Source organism: Stegostoma tigrinum, chromosome 33 (assembly GCF_030684315.1).
Source record: "Stegostoma tigrinum isolate sSteTig4 chromosome 33, sSteTig4.hap1, whole genome shotgun sequence".
In the NCBI taxonomy this organism is placed as follows: Eukaryota; Metazoa; Chordata; class Chondrichthyes; order Orectolobiformes; family Stegostomatidae; genus Stegostoma; species Stegostoma tigrinum.
The window spans coordinates 21,109,331-21,127,122 of record NC_081386.1 but is presented as its reverse complement, the minus strand read 5'-3'; the positions used below and the strand labels follow the sequence as shown (position 1 = coordinate 21,127,122).

At 41.5% G+C, this 17,792-nt stretch overlaps 1 protein-coding gene across 1 annotated transcript in view; it reads right to left on the bottom strand.

The window, feature by feature from the left end:
- gldn (gliomedin) overlaps positions 1 to 17,357 on the bottom strand; it is a 43,429-nt gene extending 26,072 nt beyond the window's left edge. Inside the window, exons 1-2 of the mRNA XM_059639260.1 lie at positions 16,881 to 17,357; positions 4,785 to 4,836 (exon numbers count right to left, since the gene is read on the bottom strand). Of these exons, the coding sequence (XP_059495243.1) occupies positions 4,785 to 4,836; positions 16,881 to 17,201 (373 nt within the window). The 5' untranslated portion in view covers positions 17,202 to 17,357. The remainder of the gene's footprint in view (positions 1 to 4,784; positions 4,837 to 16,880) is intronic.
- Positions 17,358 to 17,792: the final 435 nt, after the last annotated feature.

The following is a 17,792-nucleotide window of genomic DNA, read 5'->3' as shown; positions in this document are numbered from 1 at the left end:
GAGAGTGTGAGAAAGAGAGAGAGAGTGTGTGTGTGAGAGAGAGTGTTGTGAGAGAGAGTGTGAGAGAGAGAGGTGTGTGAGAGAGAGAGAGTGTAGAGAGACTGAGAGAGAGAGTGTGAGAGAGAGAGAGAGTGTGAGAGAGAGAGAGAGAGAGTGAGAGAGTGTGAGGAGAAAGAGAGAGTGAGAGAGAGAGTGAGAGAGATTTGAGAGGTGAGAGAGTGAGAGAGTGTGAGAGAAAGAGAGAGAGTGAGAAAGAGAGAGAGTGTGAGAGAGAGAGAGAGAGTGAGAGAAGAGAGAGAGTGCGTGTGAGAGAGAGTGTAGAGAGAGATTAGAGTCTTGAGATCTGAGAGATCATATCTATCTCTCTATCTCGTCTCTCTATATATATCTCTCGTCGCCTCTCCCTTCTCTCTAGATATATATCGCTCTCTCTCCCTCTCTCTTTGCTCTCATTATCCTCTCATCTCTTTCTTCTCTCATCTATCTCTTCTCGTGCTCTATTCTCGCCTCTCTCTATATCGTCCCTATCTCTAGTGATATCTCCCTCTCTCTCTATATATTTCTATACATCTCTCTATAGCTCTATCTCTCTGCTATATATCTCTCTCTCCCTCCTTCTCTATATCTCTCTCTCTTCTAGATCTCCTCTCTCTCTATCTCTCTATCTCTTCTTCTCTCTCTATATCATCGCTCTCTTTCTCTCTATCTCTCTTTCTCTCTATATCTCTCCTTCTCTCTTGATTCTCTCTCTCTATCTCTCTCTATATTCTCCTCTCGCTCTCTATATATCTCTCCGATCTCTCTCTCTCTATCTCTCTCTCTCTATCTCTCTCTCGATCTCTCTCTAATCTCTCTCTCTGCTCTTATTATCTCTCTCTCTCTCTCTATATCTCTTATCTCTCTCTCTCTATATCTTCTCCCTACTTTCTCTCTCTCTCGTCTATAGATTCTCTCTCTCTATCGCTCTCTCTTCTCTCTTTCTCTTCCTCTCTCATCCTCTCTTCGTCTCTCTCTATATCTCTCTTCTCCCTCTCCCTATCTCTCGATATATATATCTCTCTCTCTCCCCTCTCTCTCTATATCTCTCTCGATCTCTCTCTCAAATCTCTCAATCTCTATTCTCTCCCTCTCTCTCTCTCTCCCTCTCTCTCTATATCTCCCTCTCTCTATATCTCCCTCTCTCTCTATATCTCCCTCTCTTCTCTATATATATCTCTCTCTATACATCTCTCTCTATATATCTCTCTATCTATATATATCTCTCTCTCTCTTCTCTCTCTATATATCTCTCTCTCTCTCCCTCTCTCTCTCTATATCTCTCCCTCTCTCTCTCTCTATATCTCTCCCTCTCTCTCTCTCTCTATCTCTCTCTCTCTATCTCTCCCTCTCTATATCTTCCCTCTCTCTCTATATCTCCCTCTCTCTCTCTATATTATATATCTCTCTCTATACATCTCTCTCATATCTCTCTCTATATATATCTCTCTCTCTCTATTCTCTCTCTATATATCTCTCTCTCTCTCTTCTCTCTCTCTCTATCTCTCTCTATATCTCTCCCTCTCTCTATCTCTCTCTCTATCTCTCTCAATCTCTCTCTCTCTCTATATCTCTCCCTCTCTCTCTCTCTCTATCTCTCTCTCTCTATCTCTCCCTCTCTATATCTCCCTCTCTCTATATCTCTCTCTTCTCTCTATATATATATCTCTCTCTCTCTATATCTCTCCCTCTCTCTCTCTATATCTCTCTCTCCCTCTCTCCATCTCTCTCTCTCTATCTCTCTCTCTCTCTATATCTCTCTGCTCCCTCTCCCTATCTCTCTATATTATATATCTCTCTCTCTCCCTCTCTCTCTATATCTCTCTCTATCTCTCTCTCAAATCTCTCAATCTCTATATCTCTCCCTCTCTCTCTCTCTCCCTCTCTCTCTATTATCTCCCTCTCTCTATATCTCCCTCTCTCTCTATATCTCCTCTCTCTCTATATATATATCTCTCTCTCTATACACTCTCTCTCTATATATCTCTCTATCTAGATATATCTCTCTCTCTATCTCTCTCTATATATCTCTCTCTCTCTCCCTCTCTCTCTCTATATCTCTCCTTCTCTCTCTCTATATCTCTCTCTCTCTCTCTCTCTCTATCTCTCTCTCTCTCTATATCTCTTCTCTCCCTCTATATATCTCTCTCTCTCTATATCTCTCTCTCTATATAAATCTCTCTCTCCTCTCTCTCTCTCTATATATCTATCTCTCTCTCTCCCTCTCTATCTCTCTCTCCCTCTCTCTATCTCTCTCTATATATATCTCTCTCTCTCCCCCTCTCTCTCTCTATATCTCTCTCTATATCTCTCTCTCAAATCTCTCTATCTCTATATCTCTCCCTCTCTCTCTCTCCCTCTCTCCCTATATCTCCCTCTCTCTCTATCTCTCCCTCTCTCTATATATATTCTTCTCTATTTATATCTCTCTCTATATATCTCTCTATCTCTCTCTCTCTATCTCTCTCTATCTATCTCTCTCTATATATATCTCTCTCTCTCTCTCTATATCTCTCTCTCCATATCTCTCTCTCTATTCTCTCCCTCTCTCTCTATATCTCTCTCTCTATATATATCTCTTTCTCTCTATATTCTCTCTCTCTATATCTCCCTCTCTCTCTATATAAATCTCTCTCCTCTCTCTATATATATATCTCTCTTCTCCCTCTCTCCTTTCTCTCTCTATATCTCTCTCTCTCTCTATATCTCTCTCTATATCTCTCTCTCTCTCTCTATCTCTCTCTATATATATCTCTCTCTCTTATCTCTCTCTCTCTCTCTCTATCTCTCTCTCTCTATCTCTCTCTCAAATCTCTCTATCTCTCTATATATCTCTCCCTTTCTCTATATTCTCTCTCTCTCTTATCTCCCTCTCCTCTATATATCTCTCTCCTATCTCTCTCTATATCTCTCTCGCTATATCTCTCTCTCTATATATCTCTCTTATATCTCTCTATATCTCTCTCTATATCTCTCTCTCTATATCTCTCTCTCTCTATATTTCTCTCTCTCTTATATCTCTGCTCTATATCTCTCTCTCTATATCTCTCTCTCTATATCTCTCTCTCTATATCTCTCCCTCTCTCTCTCTATATCTCTCTCTCCCTCTCTCTATCTCTCTCTCTCTATATCTCTCTCTCCCTCTCTCTATCTCTCTATCTTATTTCTCTCTCTCTCCCTCTCTCTCTATATCTCTCTCTATATCTCTCTCTCAAATCTCTCTTCTCTATATCTCTCTCTCTCTCTCCTCTCTCTCCCTATCTCTCTCTCTATATCTCCTCTCTCTCTATATATATCTCTCTCCTATATCTCTCTCTCTCTATATATATCTCTCTCTCTCTCTATATCTCTCAAATCTCTCTATCTCTCTCTATATCTCTCTCTCTCTTCTCCCTCTCTCTCTATTATCTCCCTCTCTCTCTATATCTCCCTCTCTCTCTATTATCTCTCTCTCTCTCTCTATATATATATATCTCTCTTCTCTATATATCTCCTCTATATATATCTCTCTTATATATATAGCTCTCTCTCTCTATATCTCTCTCTCTATATTTATCTCTCTCTCTATATATATCTCTCTCTCTATCGTCTCTCTCTATATCTCTCCCTCTTCTCTCTCTCTATATCTCTCCCTCTCTATCTCTCTCCCTCTCTCTCTCTCTATCTCTCTCTCTTTATCTCTCTCTCTTTTATAAATCTCTCTCCCTTCTCCCTCTCTCTCTCTACATATCTATCTGCTCTTCTCCCTCTCTATCTCTCTCTCCTCTCTCTATCTCTCTCTATATATCTCTCTCTCTCCCCTCTCTCTCTATATATATCTCTCTCTCTATCTCTCTCTCAAATCTCTCTATCTCTATATCTCTCCCTCTCTCTCTCTCCCTCTCTCCTATATCTCCTCTCTCTATATCTCCCTCTCTCTCTATATATATATCTCTCTCTCTATATATCTCTCTCTATATATCTCTCTCTCTATATATATCTCTCTCTCTCTCTATATCTCTCTCTCTATATATCTATCTCTCTCTATCTCTCTCTCTATATCTCTCTCTATATCTCTCTCTCTCTATATCTCCCTCTCTCTCTCTATTTATCCCTCCCTCTCTCTATATATATCTCTCTCTATATATCTCTCTATCTCTCCCTATATATCTCTCTCTCCCCCCCCCCCCCCTTCCACCTACCCATCCACACATATTCCCCATATCCCTATCTACATTTATAAATTCTTCCCAACCTTACCTAACAAAATACCACACCCCCAAAAAATACCTCAATTCCCCAACCGCTCAATTATTCCCAACCCACCACACACAACCCCTCCCCTCCCAACCAATCCGCCTATGCTCAAAACCCCTCCCCTACCCCACCCCCTCTGCAACTCAAACTCTCCCCCAATACATCCCCTCTACGACTAACACATACCAAATTCTACTCCTACCTGTATAACCTACCTAGATCACACCCAGACCACACAGCCATACCATCAATCACCAGATATGCACTCACAGACTGCTATGATACCCCCACATAGCCGTACCATTACAACTTCTATAACACCAGCCCAATTGCGCATGGTCCCAAACAAGGGCCAAAGAACTCTCACGAATCATGATTTTATGCATTTTCTAAAACATTATAAAATACTTTTCATGAATTGACTCGCTATACTCATAGCATAAAAAATCAGTTCATTGAGGACAAAAACACCAATCCATTTCAATTTTCCACAGAATTTTTCTGAGACATACCTGTTAAGCAAATTCCTCTTGTGCTGTTGCACAAATCCATGAAAATTTGAATCTTGAAGAAAAGTAACAATAGTTACAGCAAAAATGTCACAGAACATTATCGCTCTTCCTGAATTGCCTAGTTTTTAGCATCTAAAATACTTTAGAGATAGTCAAATGGCTTAGATTCAAATATCATGCCCACACATCTTCTCAATAATCTTTCTTATAATAAAAGCTATCATTATAAGGCATCTTGGCACAGAGGATGGTGCTCAGCAGCTGGAATAGCAGAAAGCTTCTTGAATGAGTGGGTGGCTCATATAATATTAGCAGCTGTCGTGAGCTCTGATGATTTATCAGAAGGCCTACAAAAGTCATCATTCAGTAATTAGATGAATCAGGTACAGTATACTATTCATTACATTTCACCCATTCTGCCTAAAAATTAAGTGCAAATAACAGTGCAGTGTGGAAGCGGAAAAGATATTACTACTTCCTGGGTTTGAAGAAAAAGGTTGACTATTACAGCAAATTAAGAATTTGACCATGCAACCAAATTCACATCAAGGTCAAGTAAATCTTTTTTGAGATAACGAGGTGTAGAGCTGGATGAACACAACAGGTCAAGCAGTATCAGAGGAGCAGGACGCTGGTTGACCTGCTGTGTTCATCCAGCTCTACACCTTGTATCTCAGATTGTCCAGCATCAGCAGTTCCTACTATCTCTAAATCTTTTTTTAATTTGGGTTTTGTTTTTAAAATACAGGGTGCTACATTAAAGCAAACTGAAAAGTGACAACAACATTCTGGACATTCTCCATCTAACAATCAATTCTGGATCTAATATATCAACTATTCCAACAATATTGAACAGGACTACTCTAATTCTTTTAAATGATCGGCTTTTTAAAAAGGAGATTCAGAAATATGAATGCAGTACAGTTAAAAATCCAGACAGTGCTGACATTAAGCAGATGGATAAATATCAATATGATGTACAATGGCTCATAGAATCCCCACAGTGAAGGGGCAGGCCATTCAGCCCAACAAGTCCACACTAACTCTCTGAAGAACATCCCACCCAGACTCAGCTCCCTACCCTATCACCCTGGATTTCCTATGGCTCATCCACCTGGCTAACACGTGCCTTGACACTATGGGCAATCTAGCATGGCCAATCCACTGAACCTGCACATCTCTGTGGGAGGAAACTGGAGCAGCCAGAGGAAACCCAAGCAGACACAAGGAGAATGTGCAAACTCCACACAGACAGTCACCCAAGGCTAGAAATTGAAACCAGGTCCATGGCTCTGTGAGACAACAGTGCTAACCACTGAGCCACCGTGCCACACCAGCCTGGATCAGTTTTAACTTGCTCCTATGTTCACTCCTGGCTTACAGTAATCCAGTTAAGGTTTCAAGATTTTACTGTTCTTTTAACTTTTGAAGGCATTCATTTCCAGAACTCACAAGCAAGGTGTGAGAGTTGAATAGGGTTTATTTCCTTTCTAGTTTGCTGTTTGGCATGGTTTCAGGCAGCTTGAGCCTGTTTTGTTTAATTTGTTCATGGGATGTGGGCGTCCCTGGCTGGCAAGCATTTTTTTTTATCCCTGGGTGCACTTGAGAAGGTGGTGGTGAGCTGCTGCCTTGAACCTTCTGTAGGTTGAGCCACAATGTCCTTAGGGAGATAATTCTGAGGCTTTGACCCAGCGACAGTGAAGGAACAGCAATATACTTCCAAGTCAGGATGGTGAGTGGCCTGGAGGGGAACTTGCAGATGTGTTGTTTTCCTGTAGACTACAGACGGACCAAATACTGAACTACAGGAGCAACCATCCCAACACCCACAAACGAAGCTGCATTAGAACATTATTCCAACGAGCCACCACACACTGCAGCACAGAGGAACTACGCAGAGCAGAGGAAAATCACCTATACAGCGTATTCAAAAAGAATGGGTACCCTATGAACACAGTCCACTGATTCCTCAGCAATAAACCCAAACAAACAGACAAAACAGGCTCAGAAACCATAACCGCGCTCCCCTACATCAAAGACATTTCCGAAATGACTGCCAGACTACTCGGACCTCTTGGCATCAGGGTAGCCCACAAACCCACCAACACACTAAAACAGCAGCTAATGAACTTAAAAGACCCTATACAGACAACAAATAAAACAAACGTCATCTACAAAATACTTTGCAAGAACTGTGACAAACACTACATTGGACAAACTGGCAGAAAGCTAGCCACCAGAATACAGGAACATCAACTAGCCACAAAACGACATGACCCACTATCACTCGTATGCTTACATACAGATGAGGAAGGACACGACTTTGACTGGGACAACACATCCATCCTAGGACAAGCCAAACAGAGACATGCACGAGAATTCCTAGATGCATGGCATTCCAACCGGAACTCCATCAACAAACACATTGATTTGGAGCCAATCTACCACCCCTGAGAAAAAGAACAGCAAATGACATCACCAACCCAAGGAAACCTAACCAGATAAATAGAAAGTGGGACATAACACCAGCGTTTCGTCGGAGGCTCACTGATGATGTTACCTAGAATGATGACGAAACGTCTGAAAACTAACCTTCCAGCTCAGCGAGCAAACTCACATCCAGTGTATTGTCTAATATTTAATTCTTAAACGTACTTCTTAGCAATTCACACTTGTTCCCTGCAATTTCTATCAGTAGGCAATGGCCTAGTGGAATTATTGTTGGACTGTTAATCCAGTGACTCAGATGGGAACCCGTGTTCAAATTCTGCTATGGAAAATGGTGGAATTGGAATTCAGGAAAAACAATCTGGAATTGAGAATCTAATGGATGACCATGAATTGATTGTCGGGGTAAGGTCCATCTGGTTCACTAATGTCCGTTAGGGAAGGAAGCTGCCATCCTTACCTGGTCCGGCCTACATGGACTCCAGACCCACAACAATGTGGTTGATTCTTAACTCAGGGCAGTAAATGTTGCCCAGCCTGTGACACCCTCATCCTGTGGATAAATAAATATTATTTCAAAAGGATACACCTCCTTATTGTCTATTGTCTTATCATCCCTTAAATTTGAGCAATTGGCAAATAGCACATAGGATCAATTATAGGGTATTCAACCCTGTTATGGCTGTTCTAAATCAATTAGATGATGGCTGTTCTGTATTTTAGCTTAGTTTACCATTCTTGGTTCTGTAAGCACAGACACACATACCGAACAAAAATGTATTAATTTGTTTTGAAATTTTCAATTGGTCAAATCTCAACAATCTGAGGGAAAGAGACCTCATGATTTTGACTACGTTTTGAAGTGTTTCCTGTGAGCACATGTTGAAAGGCGTACACAAACATTCAAAATTAATTTGTGGTCATAAGAATATGGTTTCTATAATTTCAACGGAGTGAGGAAGGAAGTAGGAGCTTGCAGAAAGAAATAATTTTGTGCATCAGGCGGCTGGCAAAGTTTCCATTGTTAATACGACTCTTAAACAGATACCACCTGTAGTTGGCTAATAACGTCAAAGATCTGGCATGGCAGGTCTAACTCGTACTGGTATTCAGAATCTGCTTTTCATAATGATGCTATAAATGTGATAAGCTATTCAATTATAAGGTAAGAAATTTAGACTTATGTGAAGAAACACCCTATCACAAATTGGTGTTCCAATGAACTTTTGCAAGGGTTTCAAACAACGTCATTAAACTGCAAATGTGCAGCAAAGCTCTGGCTCCAGAGCACTTTTTAATCTTGTAAACTTTCTAGAGGAAATTCTATTTTGATCTTTAATGCTTGTTGTAAACCAATCACATAGATGTACCGCTAGTTTCTACATCAAGTTGTTTTAGATATATGTTTAATGTTACTCAAACACTTAAAACATCAATTATATTTAGATTAATATTGATAATATTTTTCTCTTAATTCCATAATAACAATATAAAAAGTGCTTTGAATATTGACTTTTAGTGACTGCAGTATTGGAATTGTAGAAACCATTCCTCATCGGAATACCCTGCAACTCATTTGCTCCACTTGCTGCATTTCCCAATGATGAAGCCAATTGTAACGCCTGTTTGTAGTCCAGTTGGGCTTCAGCTAGTAGGCATTTTTCCATTGTTATATCATTAATCCCACATACCAAATGGTCTCTAAGCATTTCAATAAGGGTTAAACCAAAGACATGCTTCTGCCAGTCATCTAAATCTCGTGAAAAATCCCAATACAGATAGGCCAAGTAAAACCAATAGTGTCTCAGAATTAGAGGGGGCTTGGGATTATAACATTTCTTGACTATGTCCATCAGTTATTGAAAGGTTTTAACTTCTGGTGATTTAGGCAATGTTGGACTCCTAATAACAGGAAAAGCTGCAGCTCCACAACTGTCAGGAGAATACACATTGCTTTTCATCTGCCACAAGGTTGTTTGCATGGAAAATAAAATGCATTCTTTCCACATACTGGGCACAGAATTTAACATCAAGGTCGAAAGAGTTAAGCTTCCCAAACAAAGGCATGATATCAAAAGATGCTTACCCCAATTCAAAGACAACTATTGGAAGCAAATTTCTTCAGGAATGGGCTTTTCTCTCATCACCACTGAGGTTGGCATCGTCTCACCCAATCATGCTTTATTTATAAATGAGCAGTCCTTGTCTTTAGTACTGCCTCTTCAGAGTCAACTATCAGACTGTCAGTGTCTCTGACACTCTCTTTATCCATCAGCCAGGGCTGCCCGATTCACCCAGATTAACATCTCTTTAAAAAAAAAGGGCTTAGTGGTTAGCACTGCTGTCTCACAGCACCAAGGACCTGGGTTCGATTCCACCCTCAGACAACTGTCAACTGTCTGTGTGGAGTTTGCACGTTCTCCCAGTGACTGTGTGGGTTTCCTTTGGGTGCTCCGGTTTCCTCCCACTGTCCAAAAATGTGCAGGCTAGGTGGACTGGCCATGCTAAATTGCCCGTAGCGTTCAGGGATGTGTAGATTAGGTGGGTTCCAGGGAGATGGGTCTGAATGGAATGCTCTGAGGTATGGTGCAGATTTGTTGGGCCAAAGGGCCTGTTTCCACACTGTAAGTATGCTATGATCTATGAAACTCATATCCTATTAGGTACAGCTGGCTGACCTTGTTACAATCACCACAGTGGTATGACCCATCTTGCTAGTAACAATATTTGTTTTGTATCCTGAAACCACTTAAACACTTACAGGAAGAATTTGACTGCTGAATTCATATATTGCACATCAATAAATGTGTCCTTCCCTGGTGTTTTGAAAATGCTGACATCACTAAAACAGGTCAGCAGGTCATTTGCCTCCTATTGTACAACCTTGCTGTATGCTAATTGGCTGTGGTGTTACAAAAACTGAAAGGTGTCTCATTTGGTCTAAAGTATGTGTCTATTTCCTGAGGCTACATAAAGTACAGCTACACTCTCACAAATACGGCTTTCTTTCAATTTTCAGAGAAAAAGAAAATTGGAATGTGCTAATCCAAATAGGAGCAACTTAACCTAGTTAATGAGGAATGCAAGGAAACTGATAATATGATTACAAAACACTTTAGATTAATGACCATGTTCCTGCTGGTATTAATTCACTGTTGAGCAATGAGATTAATAACTCTTTCATGCCTCTCCCTCTTCCTTTCATCATTGCAGCCTGTTTAAATTGAGAAAAGATCAAACAAAAAGATGCCCAGTTTTAGGACAATGTTATTTTTTGGGTGGCCCCATATGTCAGAGTATCTCAATTATATAGATGCAAGGCTTTCTGTCTTTTTCCTCTACACCAAAACTTTCTGCAGTCTGTCTCCATTCAAATACTATACTGCTCTTCTATTCTCCCTGCCAAAGTGAATAACTGACATTGTGCCAAACCACATTTCATTTGCGAAGATTTTTCCCATTCACTTAACTTGTCTCTATCCCTTTCAACCGTCATCCTCACTACTTGCTTTCCCATGTATTTTTGTGTCATTCATAAATTTTGCAACAGCACATTTGCTTACGATATCCAGGTCTTTAATATTTTGTCACCAATTATAGCTCCAGCACTCATCCACGTAACGCTCCACTAGTTACAGACTGTCATCCTGAAAATGTTCCCTTTATTCCAACTCTCTGTCATCTATTAGTTAGCCAAACCTCACCACTAGCTTATGAAATAGCCTTATATGCTGTACCCTAATTAAAAAAACCTTTCAAAACATATTCCATATACTGGTTTCCCTTTTATCTCTCCTGCTCGTTACCTCCTCAAAAGAATTCTACTAAGTTTGTCAAGTATAATTTCCCTTCCTGAAGCCATACTGACTCTGCTTGATTATATTATCGTTTCTAAATGTTACAAAGAACAGTTGCAGTGAAGCATCAGATCCTTGGCCCACCAAGCCTGCACCCATTCCTAATCTTTATTTAGACCACTACTTACTGTCTATGTATGGTATCTATCCCACTGTTCTCCCCCAATTCATGTGTCTATCAAGGTACGCCTTACCCACTGCTTGTGTACATGCTACCACCACCTCCACTAGCAGTGCTGTCCAAGCACCCACTACCCATGGTGTGAAACATTCCCCCTTTCACCTTGAACCTATGCCCTCTTGTAGAATTTGTTTCCACCCTGGGAAACACCCTCTGACTGTCCACCCTATCTCTGCCTCTCATAATTTTGTAGACCTCTATCAGGCAGTCCTTCAGCCTCCAACTTTCAGTGAAAAACAATCCAAGTTAATCCAACCTCTCCTCGTAACTAAATCCTTCCAGACAAGACAAAATCCTAGTAGACCTTCTCTGCACCCGCTCCAAAGCATCCTTCTGGTAGTGTGGTGACCAGAACTGCATGCATAATTCCAAATGTGGCCAAACTAAAGTTTTGTACAGCTGTAACATAACTTGACAATTTTTATAATTGATGCCCCAGCCGATGAAGGCAAGTGTGCTGTATGCCTTCTTGATCACTTTATCCACCTGTGCTGCCACTTTCAGACATCTGAGGGCCTGTGCGCCCAGATCCCTCTGTATGTAGACCTCTAACTAAGTGTTCTGCCATTTATTGTATAATTCGCACCGGAAGTTGATCTTCCCAAATGCATTACCTCACATTTGTCTAGAATAAACTCCATCTGCCATTTCTCTGCCCAAATCTGCAATCTATCTATATCCCACTGTATCCTTTTGACAATTCTCACTATCTACAACTCCACCAACTTTGGCGTCATCCACAAACTTCCTAATCCTATATCCACCTACATTTTCCACAGAACACCACTGGTTATTAATCTCCATAACAAAAAGTATCATTCCACTGCTACACTCTGTCCACTCTACTCCGCGATGATTGATGCAAAATATTTGTTCATTTCCAAATACCTTGTGTGCATTTGAGTAATGAGCTACTAATGTTGAGTCTATTTGCCATTTTTCCCTCCATTTGACCCAATTTGCTGTTTTTATTTAAAGTATCATAGAATCCCTACATGGTGGAAGCAGGCCATTGAGTCCATCAAGTCCACACTGACCCTCTGAGGAGCATTCCAACCAAACTCAACCCCAATCTATCCCTATTACCGCACATTACCCATGGATAACCCACACCTGGACATTGTGGGCAATTTAGCATGGCCAATCCACCTAACCCTGTACATCCTCAGACTGTGGGAAGAATGTGCAAACTCCCCACAGACAGTCACTGGAGGGTGAAATTGAACCCAGGTCCCAGGTGCTGTGAGGTAGCAGTGCCAACTACATAGCCACCACATTACACTTGTATATTCCTACACTTCCTCACCCATTTTGTGTATAATTATCTAAATAGTTGCCCTGCGATACCTTGACAGCCTTATTTTCCCTCTTCCCGACAACCTCACAGTGCCTTACGCCCATATTTAGTTTAAAGGCCTCTCTTGAGGACATCAATTTATTGAGGGACAGATACCAGAGGGCAGAACCAGCTCCTCCCTATTTTCTGTTGTCCCCATCGCCACGGAACCATGAAAATCCAGCCAATAGAGTAATAACATGATGCATCATAGGAGAGAGCCATTTGACATATCAAGCCTGTGATAGCTCTTTCAAAGAGTTGTCTGATGAGCTCCATTCAAACAGACAAACACACAAATTCAGAGCAGGACTACACCACTCATCCCCCTCAAGCCTGCTGCACCATTCACTGGACCATGGCTGATCTGATCACCCACATTCCCACTACTCCTGAAAACCTTTCACCCACTTGCTGATCCTATCGACTCTGCCTCCAAGATTTTCAAGGAATCGGCTTCCACTGCCTTTTGAGGAAGAGGGTTCCAAAGAATCATAAGCCTCGATGAGAAAGAAATTCTCTTCATCTCTGTCATAAGTGAGCAACAGCATATTATTAAACAGTGACCCCCGACTTCACATTTTCTCATGTGTGGAAACATCCTTTCCACATCCACTCAGTCGAGAGCCCTCAGGATCTTATATTTCAATCTAGTCAACTCGTACTTTAAACTCCAGCAGATACCTCCGCACTTTCCCTAGGGACCTGCAAATTCTTCCCCTTTGAAGTATTTACCCAATTACTTTTGAATGTAACTATTGAGTCTGCTTCAGGCAGGTCACAACAATTTTCCACTCAAAAATATTTTCTCTCATCTGGCTTCAGGCTCTTTGCCAACTGCCATAAATTTATGCCATCTTGTTTATGACCCACTGCCATTGGAAACAGTTTCTCCTTAGTTGCTCTATCATGCATGTAAACAGCTTTGTTAAATCTTCCCATAACTGTCACTGTTGGAAGGAGAAAAAAGCCCAGCATCTCGATTCTCTCCATAACATTGAGAGCAGAATATTCCCAGCCCCTGAGTGATATGGACAAATATGGCAAGAGCAGAAAAATGAGGCTCATGATGCCAAAACAACAAGTTCAAAATATCCACCCAAGGTTTTAACTGTGAGATGAGTCATCCAGAGATGACTGGAAAAAGGGCCTATTTGGATGCACTTCTATCACTTTATTATCTAATCTCACCTTGTTTATATGTGGTTCACTATTCAACCATGCAGCTGACGTCAAGAGAACTTGCTCAACAGAGGAGTCTGTTAGCCTAGGAATTTTGGTAGGTGGTCAGGGGCATTGTGGCCAGGGGGCTCAGACACAGAAACATAGAATATAAGAGCAGGAGTAGGCCCTTCAGCCCTTCGAGTCTGGTCTACCAGTTAATATGATCATGGCTAATCATCCAACTCAGAACGCAGTTCCAGCTTTCTCCCCATGCTCTTTGTTCCTGCTAGACCTAACCATGAGCGTGTTCTGGCTGGCATTGGTGCAACACAAACATTACTTGCTGCTGGTCAACGCAAACACTGATATTGTCCAAGTCTTGCTGCAGTTGGGCATGGACTGGTTCAGTACCTGAGGGCTTATAAATGATGTTAAACATGGTACAATCATCCGTGAACGTCCACACTGCTGACCTTATGACGAAGGGGAGGTCATTGAAGAAGCTTCTGAATATGGCTGGAGCTTAAAGCACTATACTAAGGAACTCCTGCCCCTATCCTGCACCGAGAGGCCCAGGTTCAAGTCCCACCTGCTCCAGAAGTGTGTGAAAGCATCTCTGAACAGGTTGATTAGAAAAATAGGCTAATTAAAAAAAAAATTCTGAGGACCTCCTACAAAAATGGCCAGGAGCAAGATAACTGGCTTACGACAACCACAACTATCTTCTTTTAGACTAGATATGACACCAACCGTGGAGAGATTCCCCAGATTCCCATTGACTCCAGTTTTGCTCGGCCTCCTTGATGCCATACTCAGTCAAATATGGCCTTGGTGTCAAGGGCTGTCTCTGTCACCTTCTATGTAATCGTAGTTGGAATCCTATGCCATCAATTGTTGCAAGTAGCCCATACCTGTATGTTACTAAATAAGGAAGTGAGGGAATGTTCCATTCGAGCAATGGTTAAAAGGTTACTAATTGCGAAACTTAACTTCATATGGTAAGCTAATAAACAATCAACATGCAAATACAAGAACTTCATGAAAATTACTTGAAGGCTAAGTTTATGACCCTTTCTTCACAAAACTTTACAGCAGGGCAGCACAAATCATCTTGTAACTTGTGATCACTCACAGTTCATGAGGTATTGCTGGCCAAGGTACTAACCAATTTGAGCATTAACAATGGCTGGCAGTATTTGGGCATGATTATTTCAACAAAACCTGACCCGATCTCTGAGCCTTATATATGATTAAGTAACTTAATTAATTTATTTACATTTTAAATGCTGCTTAATTTCTTTCACATCGTTAGCCTTAGCTCGTCAGTAATACCCTTGAGTCTTTATGAGAATTCTCATCTGTTACTCCAAGTTTAATCTCAGGAGATACTTAGATTCATTTTACATTGCAAAGTGACAATACAAACATTGAATTCTCTATTGTTAGGCATGGCGTTAAGTGTCCAGACTCCCCCATCTGACTCAATGTGAATAGCCACTTGTGAATGAGGGTGTTGGATCTTTGGAAGTAACACAGGTCCACAGAGGATGGCCCATGTCCTGGAAGACAAAATCCATTCTCTCCATTTCAATTGGTCCAGTAGCAAAAGACTTTGGTTTGTCTCATTGTCATCTAAATGATTTCAAGGCTTGTAAATATTCCAAAATCCATCTCAACTTTCAATTATTGGTCACATAAAGTCCAGACTGTGGTAGGGAAACTATTGGATAACATTCTGAGGGACAGAATTATTGTCCACTTGGAGAGCCAAGGATTAATTTAGAACAGTCAGCATGGTTTTGTAAGGGTGAGATCATGCCTAACAAATTTAACTGTTTTTGAGGAGGAGACTGGGTGTATAGCTGACGCGGTGTACATGGACATCAGTCAGGCTTTTGATAAAGTACCACATGGCAGGCTGGTTACAAAGGTAAGAGCTTATGGGATCCAGGGAAAACTTATCAAATTGGATCCAGGATTGGCTAAGTGACAGGAGCAGCGTTTATTTATGACTGGAAGCCTGCGTCCAATGGCTTATCATAGCGTTGGGTGCAGGGACCCTTACTGTGTGTATCAATAGTCGAGGCATGAATGTTAGGAATATGGTCAGTAAGTTCATAGATGGCATGAGAGCCGGTGGTATGGCAAATCACAAGCAAGAAAGCCTTACAGTACAGAATATACACAGACTGGTCAGATGAACAGAACAATGGCAAATGAAATTTAATCCTGAAAAGTGAAAGATGCTGCATTTGGGAGGACTAACAAGGCAGTGTAATATATGTTGGATGGAAGTCACTGTCTGAAAGGGAGGTAGAGGTGGAAACCCTCAATAGATTTAAGAACTATTTAGATGAGCATTTGAGACACCAACATATACATGGATAAGGGGCAAATGCTGGAAAATGGGATTAGATTAGGTGGATGGTAATGATTGGCCTGGATATGATGGGCTGAAGGGCCTTTTTCTATGCTGTAAAAACTCCAGAGTCTTTGAGATTCTCAATCTCCCAGTAGTCTGCGCCCAGAAGCCAATATTTGAAATGTAAACCATGTCTGGGAGTAAAAGGGCTCCAACAGTTTTAATGGAACAGGTTCACGTCACAGTGCTCCATCTCCTCTCTGAACAGGTTGAAGCTATCCTGGAGCCAGGCCACAAACATATCCTCTTCCCTAAATCATTTTAATACACTTCCCCTTCTTCCAGAATTGAAGAGTCAAATTTCCTTTACACAATTGACTGACTATAAGTGAGTTAAGATAAATTAAATGGACAAATGGGCTCAAACTCAATGTCAAGAATTCAGCTTTCCAGCTTTTCTTCAAAGTTACTCCAATAATGTGCTGAACGTTAAAAAAAACTGACTGTCTTGTATCAGAGATAATGGGAACTGCAGATGCTGGAGAATCCAAGATAACGAAGTGTGGAGCTGGATGAACGCAGCAGGCCAAACAGCATCTTAGGAGCACAAAAGCTGGAACTGCAGATGCTGTTTGGCCTGCTGCGTTCATCCAGCTCTACGCTTTGTTATCCCTAATTGTTTCGTGTCCCATTTGGTTACATCTCGTTTTGAAGGGACTCGGTATAATTAAAATTGACTGTGCCTTACCGGGATCCTTGAATAAGTCATCATCATAATGCTATCCTCGGTCTCCGCATGGCTCTTCGGCTGCTGGTGGCTTCTCTTATTGCGGTTCCTCTGCTCGGTCCAGCCAGGGTCCTCTTGGCTCAGGCGAGAGATGAACTCCATGGGCCAACTGTCTGTCAGTTCCTCCAGGCGGCTGGCCATAGCTGTCTGCTGCGTCCTCAGGCCATTGCACTGCACAAAGAGATAAACCAGCCCAGCGCAATTTAACAGGGTGATCAGGAACAGGCCCGAGAGGAAAACGTTTGTTTTCACTGAGCTGGACCGTGCTGCCTGGAAAGTCATGTTTTGTATCGCACGGACAGGGAGCTCAGGGCTCCCAGCCTGACTGATCCCAACCTGCCGTCAGGCTGCAGAAAACGTCCTGGCGATCTCACCCAATCTTCCCCCGGATAGCACAATGCTGTGGCATTGACTGGCACCTGATTTATATGCAGTTTCTTCGCCCTTTCTGCTCTGCGGCTGGAGTGGAGGCTGCTTTCGGGATTAATCATATTCACTTTATTCATGCCCGATGTGCAAGTCGCACAAACATGGCATTCAGAGACCGGAATCATAACTTTAGATCCGAATCTTACAGGACGGTTTCATTCACATTGTGCAATGTGCCCTTAGATTGATACAGTCTATTTCCACATCTTCCAGTCACAGAGATGAAACTTTCTCTCTTATTTTGCTGCAGTAAAGCAATAAATGTACAAATCTAACAAGCTCAAGTCCGTGGTAATATACTGCGGTATCCTTAAGAATAAAGTCTTCCATTTTTAATTCCTAACATTATTTTGTTGCTTGCCTTTTCATATTCTGCTGTATCCCTCATGTTAAAACATTCCATTCCTAACTTCTGTTGTTAGTTGCCTTTTAAAATTCTTTTGT